General features: G+C 41.6%; 1 protein-coding gene across 2 annotated transcripts; it reads left to right on the top strand.

The window, feature by feature from the left end:
* Positions 1-5188: 5188 nt before the first annotated feature.
* On the top strand, positions 5189-9546 carry LOC117254794 (N-acetylaspartate synthetase-like). Of its 2 annotated transcripts, none has more exons than XM_033623201.2 (3): positions 5189-5556; positions 5826-5951; positions 8638-9546. In XM_033623201.2, exons 1-3 carry the CDS (start codon positions 5337-5339, stop codon positions 9030-9032), a joined length of 741 nt encoding a protein of 246 aa, XP_033479092.1. In that variant the 5' UTR covers positions 5189-5336; the 3' UTR covers positions 9033-9546. The 2 variants fall into 2 exon arrangements, with proteins under 2 accessions (XP_033479092.1, XP_033479091.1); XM_033623200.2 differs by having other exon boundaries at positions 5196-5556; positions 5787-5951; positions 8638-9502.

Below are 9546 nucleotides of genomic sequence, written 5' to 3'. Positions count from 1 at the left end.
AGTAGTTACTGAGGAACTAATGAGGAACTAACTATTAGTTAATGGTCAGTTCTTCATTAACTCATGATCAAATTTCATAGAGGAGTTAATCACGACTTAATAATTAGTGAACTAGTTACTTCATCAGTACAGAATCATTACTCAATAACCTGTCCATTAGTTATCCTTTTTATGTCCTAAAGTAAAGTGACACATAATGAGTAGTCTTTCATTACTTCATCATCATCTTTACAATTAGTTCCTTAACAAAAAAAATTACAGACAACAGGATTCTTGAGAAGGGTTTTATTCATTATATTCATTATTTTCAGACCACATACACATTAATATGATCATCCATGTTATTCTGTACAAGGAACTGACACACCAAACTGACATCAAAGAACTAGGGGCAACGAAAGCCAACTGTTGCGTTGTCTACGTCACCTCACGACGCGCTGTGTCAGTTGCATTTGAACACACTACAAAGACTACATCCGCAGCTTGAAACTGTTACTCATTTATTTTGGCACTGCCCCATTGTCAAAAGACTCTGGAGTGATATTTGTAACTTTATTGCGAACAATATTGAAAAAGAATTTAAGTTGTTTTGGAGGGATGTGCTGTTTGGACTTTTTGACTTTAACAGAAATACGGCAAAACCCAGTGAAAGTTTTATTATTAATCTCATCTTACTTTTGGCAAGATTTCACATTCACAAATGTAAGTTTACACATAGAAAACCTTCTTTTGTTGCTTTCGTTACATCGATTTCATTAAATTTTCCCTTAATCAAAGGGCAATCAAAACCATTAATATTTGTGATCATTTTAATATTTTCTTGTAAACTCTTATCCCCCCTGGCATATGTGATATATGATATGTGTAATGCTGAAGATCTGCATTCTGTAAACTTCTGTCTTAAATAAAGTTGTGAAACAAAAAAAAGACTACATCTGACGGCCAAGTAGCACATACGTTCTGCGCCTGCATGAAAGGAAATAACGCAAAAAGGGAAACCGGAACCTTTAACCTGAATAACAAACCAGGGCTCGGTGCTCCGGATGGATCCAAACGGAGAGCCGAGGATAGCTGGGAAGCTAGCGGAGGCTAACTGGCTGTGCTTCCTTCCGGTGATGCTGCGGCTAACGCTCCGCTAGCTGCTCCCAGCTAGCTCCGGTTTGTTATTCAGGTTAAAGAGGGAAGAAGCAGCGGATCTGTCAGGCAGCTGAGTGAAGTGGAGCCTGAGGAGGAAACACCGGTTAGCCCCAGTTTCACTACAGGCAGATTCGCTTGCTACAGGGGCGAGGATATACGTGCCCCCTCAGATTTGAGGGATATTTTTTTTTTTTTCCAACCAATTTTATTTTACTTACTTTACCTTACTTATTATTTTACCATCTAGCTATGATCAGTGGTCATATTGAGTGAAATGTATTCTAAATAATCTCCTTCATCTCAGGCCCATTTAGTGGCCGTAACTTGCATAAAATGCATAAATGGTAATTTACCCATTATTTATTAGGATTTAGGGGAGATTTCCTGTTAGTAGTGATCACACACGGCAACAGATACCATCTTGATAATAAACGATCTTTGGCCGATCATGTGACCGCTCACAGCTTTCCCATGGATTTTAGCCAGCCGGGTCTCCCATTGGACAGCCGATCTTACCAGCTTGACGTCTAGGCTTCCGGGTAAGCTATAAACACACCGATGGGATTGATGTAAAGGCTGAAGTGTCCTGCTTTCATTAAAAAAAGAATTACGTTGCTCTTATTTTCCGTTCCGGAAATAGACGCGAAAGAGTACGACTATGACCCCCCCCCCACACCCCCTGGTATCGCCGGCGATGACGGCGATCTAACCTAAGGGTTAACGTTAGCCTATAATGTCTGGACTGTAACGTTTGCCTGACTAATCAGCTACTAGTAGCCTAGGGAGTATCCATGGAAGTATCAGAAAAACTTGGGACGGGATTTATTTTGGTGTATCTGTGTTTCAACGTTAGGCCACCTAACAAGATGGGTGAGTGTGTATGATTGTGTCCTTTTTTATTGCCTTGGCACGCCGTTGCCAATAACATTGGCTATCGTTATCTACGTCACGTTACGTTTTGCTGTCAGTAGTGGGAACCAGCCTGGGTTCACGTTTGTGTGTATTAACGTTAGTGTGTAGCCAAATATTTTATGCAATACAATAAGCTTAGCTATGTTTGCAATATTTTCCTAGCTGCTAGGGTTTGTTTGAGAAAAACTCCTTTCCTCCTTACACAAAATAGTTTACATGGCAAGGTGTAGATGCGTTAAGTGTGTGTGTGTGTGTGTGTGTGTGTGTGTCTGGACGGGGGGGTCGGCTTTGAGTTTGGGCCCTATCCAACCTCAAGGCTTTGTGCAGCAGGGGCCCAAAATAAGTGATTTGAGGGCATCCCCCCAAAAAAATCGTGCGCACGCATAGTGCACGAACCCAATCCACTGTGCCCCCTCACATTTTGGGGTTGCATGATGCCCCTGGGCGTGGGGGTGGAGAGCAGAGGTAGAGGGAGGTGTGGCTCATGACACACTTTGTTTTGGTCTACAGGCAGTGCACAACAGCAAACCTAGCGGTGAAATGATTTCGCTTTTTGCCTCTTTAACTAATAAATAGTTCCTCATTAGTTCCTAATTTGTTCCTTATTAGTTCCTCATTAGTTCCTCAGTAACTACTCTAATTTTGTGTACCTTAGTTCCTCAGTAACTACTCATTAGTTCCTCATTAGTTCCTCAGTGACTACTCTAATTTTGTGTACCTTAGTTCCTCAGTAACTACTCATTAGTTCCTCATTAGTTCCTCAGTGACTACTCTAAATTTGTGTACCTTAGTTCCTCAGTAACTACTCATTAGTTCCTCATTAGTTCCTCAGTGACTACTCTAATTTTGTGTACCTTAGTTCCTCAGTAACTACTCATTAGTTCCTCATTAGTTCCTCAGTGACTACTCTAATTTTGTGTACCTTAGTTCCTCAGTAACTACTCATTAGTTCCTCATTAGTTCCTCAGTAACTACTCTAATTTTGTGTACCTTATTGTTAAGTGTTACCGAAACAGGTTACTAGGGCAACAAACTGAATTACTGCTGACTCCCTTGCACTTTTTTCCACCCCCAATGAAATTTGATCTCTCGCAGCAGCAGCAGACAGTGGAGCGGAGCTGCTGAGTCCCTCTGAAGCCTCTGAGACAAACTAAACAAAACACTTGTAGGCTCCTCCACTTCATTTATAAACAAACATAAACCTTATTAAGTTGTCATAATGCATGTTACGATGCAAGATAAGTTGAATAGTCCCTTGATATGCTGCCGATGTGAAAAGTTTTTTTTTTGTTTGTTTTCTGTTTATCCGGTTGACGTGTCTTAAACCGGACCAAACTGGTTAAACCGGAAATCGGCAGAAGCCTAGCTTCATGTTGATGTGCTGTCAGTTGTAGTAGGTGTTTCTGACTGGAGGTTTGAGGACGTGGAAACAATTTTTGTACTACCACCTGGAACATCCATGTTCTTCTCATCTCTTCAGACAAAGTCAAAGTAATGGTAATATATTTCCAGCTGCTTAAAGGGCCAGTGTGTAAAATGGGTTGAAAACAGTGACATCAGTGGTCAAATTCTAGATTGCAGGGCTCACTCGCTCACCCCTCCCATCGGGTAAATGACGGTGGCCTCGTAGGGACAAAAAGCCTTGCACACGAGTTTTTCAGGAGTAGGTCTATCTAGTGACGAGGTGAATATTTTTTTAGAAATCTAAACCATGTTGCGATATTGTAATGAATCCCTCACGAGCAGGAGACCAGAGGAGCGTTTGGGAAAAAGGCCAGTTTATTTGAGCACTCCAAAAACTCCAGTAACACTCCAGGGGGTAAAAGACTCCGTCCAAACTCTGACTCTTCTAGCATAACAGACACTTCATACACACATTCTCGTTTACCATACCGAGTGGGGACCCCCTCCTCTCTCTGCTCAACCAATCTCCAGCCCGCACACTGACTGACAGCGTAGCCTGTAAACAGAGCTCAGCTGTTTATTTAGCCTAGCAATATCTCTGGACTATAGTAGCTGCAATGGACGACTTTGAACGCGATTTTGAAGAGTTTCTTGTAGCGGACACAGACCCAGAGCCATACCTGTTTGAGCCGGAGCATACAGATGAGGAACTTAGATGCTGAGCGGGCAAGAAGAGAGGCTGAATCCTCCGCTCCCATTTTGCTGCACAGAATGGGATTCGGTGCTACTGCTGGCATCACTGGGGAGATATATATCATCAGGAGGAAAAGCACTGCAGAAAGTGCATCACAAGGAGTGAAGTTGCGTCTTCTTTTCCTTGCAGATGACGGTTCGGGTTCATTCTCTCCTGTTGCGTGGTAAGTGTGGTCCATTCGCAAACTTTATAACTAAAAAAACTTTTTACTACTCTCTATCGATGAACTACTAACACTCTCTGCTGTTTCCTCCTCCTTTTTCCTTCCTTCTGCTGTCTTCGTTGGTTTATTTATACACGCGAAACGCGTTCTCTGGCTGGCTGGATTGTCCGCTCGGTCTGCCGTACATACATGGCGGCGCAAGATGCCGACCTCTCTAAAGCAAGGCCCTTGCTATATATATATATGTAAAAGCATAATTATAAGGCTACGAAAACCAAACGAATTTTATTTTATAGCGATTATACACTTGTATAAACATATTAATGGGCAGAATATTCAGATTCAGATTCAGACTGACAATAAACCATGCCAAATATTACACACTGGCCCTTTAAGGTAAGCATTTCCATTCCAAACTAGTTGGCTGCTTTGTGATGTGCATGCACAGAACGACAGTGAAAACGAGTCCGCTGATGTGTTGTTGTATTTCAAGTAGTGATGTGATAACAAAAGTAAGATTGTAACTAGTTAGTTGGTTTTGGGGTAACTAATATTATTACTGACATGTTATTAGTGACGAGTTACACTACTTAGTACTGGAAAAAGTAATATTATTACTAAATTGCGTTACTGCCCAGCTGTGGCTGCTACATGTTGTATAGGCCTACAGCTCCTTTAACTTTCATGATGGCTGATGGCTGGCACCTGCTGTGTGTCTGTTTCACTGAGTGCTTCACTCTGTTCACATATGGGAACTGATAAGATGGGTGGGAGTGGCCATGCAGTGACTTTATCTGCAGGAACTGTCAGTGACACATGCTCTAAAAGCATCTGCAAAACCTCCGGAGCACCATATTATCTAAAAACAGAGATGGTGTAGAGAAACTTGTATACAACAGACAGCACAAACAAGCATTATTGCTTATCTGAATTATTATCTGAATCTTTTCTTCTTTTAAATTTGATATGGATAAAATAATGCAGAGAAATGATGTCCAAAAACATGACAAAGGACTTAAAGCACAAAATGGACTTCAAACTGTAGTTGTGCGTGAGTTTGAGTCGGCAGACAAGGAGGAGATACAGCGGATCTTCTCTGAGGGGCTGATGGAGATGGTAGCAGACACTGCTTTCAGAGGCTTGAGACATCATCCTGAGAGTCTCTTACTCTACACTGCTATGACAGGTAAGATTACTGCATAAATGAAATATTTCTGTGACTGTGTCTGCAGTTTGGAAAAAAATATGTAAGGCAGTAACTGCAAGAATTGCGACTGAATTTTCAGACACGTTCAGACATTTTTAGACACGTGTTAAAAATGTTTTTAAAGACATACCCTTCCATAAAAGTCTCTTGGTGGCTACAAAAACACATTTCTTCACAATCACATGTTGTCCGTATCTCCCCTCTGACAGTTGTATCTTATGTCATCACCATGTGTTGGTGGGTGATAGGACTCCTCCCTGCAATTGTTCTGTGTGGGCGCTACTTCTACAGCAGACGTGTGATCCATGGTTACCTGGAGCATGCCATGAGCACAGACATAGGAGACATTGAAGGGTTTTACATGAAAACACCAGGTACTTATTGTGTATACTGTGTCATTTAATTTTCACATGTAGGATGTACTGAAAAGTTATTTTGCCCCTACTTTTTTGACCTGCAGTGATGGTGCATACAGTAGTATAGAAGTAATTAAAGCAGCTATGCAGAACTTTTCGTTTTCGTTGATTATAGCGCCCCTTTGGTCGAAGCGGTATGACACCCACAGCCTGGTGTCGTAAAATTCCGACTGCAGCCGGCAATTACCGCATGCATTTGTTTTGGAGAGCGAGAGGATTAACTAACGTCAGGTCAGTCCAAGTAATTAGTGGAAACAGCAAAATTACTCAGTAAATTCTCCTGTCGTGTTTCTGTTCTGATCTAATCTAATCTGTTGTGTATTTTGAGCTACTAAGGCTACCGTAGTAGTGTGAGCCTCAAGTTATTCTGGGTAATGTAGTAACCGTTGTTGTGCTACTGGAAACAATGAGAAGCAGCCATGTACGTTCGGTGTAAGGAGGAATAAACAGTTAACAAGTCATCTGCTGAGTTGGCATTATTATGTGAAAAGAATACTCCGACGATTTGGGAGTTATGCCCTTTCTCTATCATTTTCATATTGAGACAGCGGTTAGCATGGCACTTGTAGGGGGTCAGTACATCTTGCGCGGAGGGATACACCGGTGAGCAACAGCTGCAGCTTGCTCCGGGACAGGTACGCTAGGTCACTCGGTAAAAGCAAACAAAGAGACGACACGGACGATATTACTCACCCGACTGAAAGCTGTCCATCAGCTCCTGCAGGCCTGGGGCATTTTTTCCAGTTCATCTTAGGAACATGAAAAAAAGTTTCAATCACGCCAGGATTAGTGATTGCTGCAAAGTTTTCACTCCTTGTGATGCACTCTGTGGCGGTTTTCCTCCTGATGATATATCTCCCCAACGATGGTAGCACCGAATCCCATTCTGTGCAGCAAAATGGGAGCGGAGGATTCAGCCTCTCTTCTCGCCCGCTCAGCATCCAACACATGGAGTTCCTCATCTGTGTACTCCGGCTCAAACAGGTATGGCTCTGGGTCTGTGTCCGCTACAAGAAGCTCTTCAAAATCGCGTTCAAAGTCATCCATTGCAGCTACTATAGTCCAGAGATATCACTAGGCTAAATAAACAGCTGAGTTTTGTTTACAAGCTACGTCTGTGCCTGCTCACCGGTGTATCCCTCTGCGGATCACAGCGCAGGACGTACTGACCCCCTATAAGCGCAATGCTAAACACTGAGACCCAGCCACTGGACGTACAGACACAAAAAAGATATCGATCATGTTGTCTCAATATGAAAATGATAGAGAAAGGGCATAACTCTCAAATCGTTGGAGTATTCTTTTATGTGACGATACACAGTGAAGACATAACATAATCCTAACACAACAAAGCTGTTACCTGCAGCCTTCGCTTGCAAAGCTAACGCTACTAACGTTAGGTCAGTCCAAGTAATTAGTAGAAACATGCTAACATGCTAACGTTACACACAAATTAGTAGTAAAGTAAGACCTGTTCATAAATGTTCTGGTGTAGCTCTGAATTTCTTATAAACTGAGGACAACTGCCTGCTGTATATTTGTGTTCATGGTCACAGTCACAGATAATTTTAGACGGTGCTCCTTCGTTATCCGCCATGACATCGAAAGTACAACCAAGTCCTCACAGATACATTTCTGGTAAAACTGTTGTGTGTTCAGCAATGCCCGCTGCGTACTGCTTACTCGAAAAAAAACTGTAAACACGGCTCCTTCTTCTTCTGTGGTTTAATCGCTGCGGGCTGCTGCAGGCAAGCAGAATCACTTCCGGTAGGATTACAAAGTCAAACTCTGCTCTTCTTTCCTAAGCAGGCTGAGGTCATGGCGTCCCAGAACGTCAACAACCAACAGAGATATGACACGCAAGGTACCCTGGGTGCCAGGGTACCTTGCGTACATTTGACAATCTGTTATGTGTGTTTGACCCATTGCTGGAGATTTAAAAAGTAGGTGGTAGCAGTAAATGTGTGCAAATTGGGAAAACAATGAGGTTCAGGAGCTCCTAGATCAGCCATCATGTAACAGAAATGGTAAATGATTGTTATTGCCATGTTAATGTCATTTTTATTGTTCAAAAAGCCCCACCAACCTGTATGTTATATGTCACACTCAGTGTTAGAAACGTCAGTTTTAAAAAGTAATAGCTTACAGATTACTAGTTACCCTGTTTTAAAACTGGCAATAAAGCTGTAAAATGCCAGACCTTAGCTATGCCAAAAGACAGCATTCCTGAATAGCGGAAAAAAAAGCAAAGCAAGAGAATAAATATTCTATTCTACATATAAACTTTGTACTAAAAGAATACATTCAGAAGTGACACCTTTGTAATCACCAACATTTTGATTAGTAACTGGAATATAATTATACATTTTTCTCAGTAACTGTAACTGATTACAAGTACATTTCTTTTGTAATTTAATTACTGTAACTAGTTACATGTAACTAGTTACTCCTCAACACTGGTCACACTAGAGACGGACGCTTTTGTGTTACATGTCACACCTCTTTGCTCTAGTGATGCCGGCATGCTGTCTAAAATCACACACTGGAGCAGCATTATGAATTATGCTTTAAACCGCATGGTTTTATTTTTTTTCACTTCACTTTCACATCATTCATTCATCATGTTCCTTGCCCTCCATCTCAGACTCCTGTCTGTGGGTAGCAGTGCTGGGGAGGAGAGTGGTAGGTGTCATAGCAGCAGTCGGCCAGCAGAAGTCAGGAGGTGCTGTTGAGCTGCAGCGGATGTCTGTTGACTGGAGATATCGGCGGTGTGGAGTTGGTGTAGCACTGGGACGGAAGGTTGTGGAGTTTGCTGTGACTCGCAAATACTCCTCTGTTGTTCTGGGAACCACAGCTTACACGCCTGCCGCCCACCAGCTCTACCAACGTCTGGGCTTCCGCTGTGTGGGGGTCACCAACGGGTACATCACACCTGGTGCGAGATGTTCCTTACTGGAACGGATTTTCTACAGGGTCCGCCATCATCACTATAGATTTGATGTGGAAAATAGCAAGGTCACTTCCAATGGATCACACTGACTCAGTGGGAGTGCAGATAACTGAACTGAATCTTCTAGACCAGGGGTATTAAACTAACATTCACAGAAGTCCAGTTAGAGAAAATTTCCTAAAGCAAAGGTCCGTAACATCATAATGTCTAACTTGTGATATGATTTAGTGTGATATATACTGAAGTAGCCTAGTAATTGTATCAACATCTACATGTAATCAACATCTGACTGTCAAATCAAATAAGAAAGTATGATTCAAAAACATTTCTACAATATTTATTGTGACTTAACATTGAACTATACAGGTATGCATTTAAAAATAAAATGGAGAAAATGAATGAAATAGTTTTTGAAAAATTGTGCATCTTAAAATAAAGTGCTTAATTTTAGAAAAAATAAAATAGTGTAGCAACAGCTTGAATTTTCCTTTTTCTTTATTAACTGTTTCACATCTTGGCTTGACCAATTTTACAATAAATAAATAAATAAATGAATAAAAATTGAACAGTTTTACAGTTTCTCTTTCTTTCCCTGTTTTTCTA

The sequence above is a fragment of the Epinephelus lanceolatus genome, chromosome 3 (genome assembly GCF_041903045.1).
Source record: "Epinephelus lanceolatus isolate andai-2023 chromosome 3, ASM4190304v1, whole genome shotgun sequence".
Taxonomy (NCBI): domain Eukaryota; kingdom Metazoa; phylum Chordata; class Actinopteri; order Perciformes; family Serranidae; genus Epinephelus; species Epinephelus lanceolatus.
Note: the sequence above shows the minus strand (reverse complement) of the source record. Positions and strands in the feature narration are given on the sequence as shown.

Excerpts from the sequence above, each read along its gene's own strand:
- LOC117254794 (XM_033623200.2), top strand. The coding sequence starts at position 5,337 with ATGGATAAAATAATGCAGAGAAATGATGTCCAAAAACATGACAAAGGA. Across the intron at positions 5,557-5,786 it reads ACTCTACACTGCTATGACAG|TTGTATCTTATGTCATCACC; the intron begins GTAAGATTACTG and ends CCCCTCTGACAG. Across the intron at positions 5,952-8,637 it reads GTTTTACATGAAAACACCAG|ACTCCTGTCTGTGGGTAGCA; the intron begins GTACTTATTGTG and ends CCTCCATCTCAG.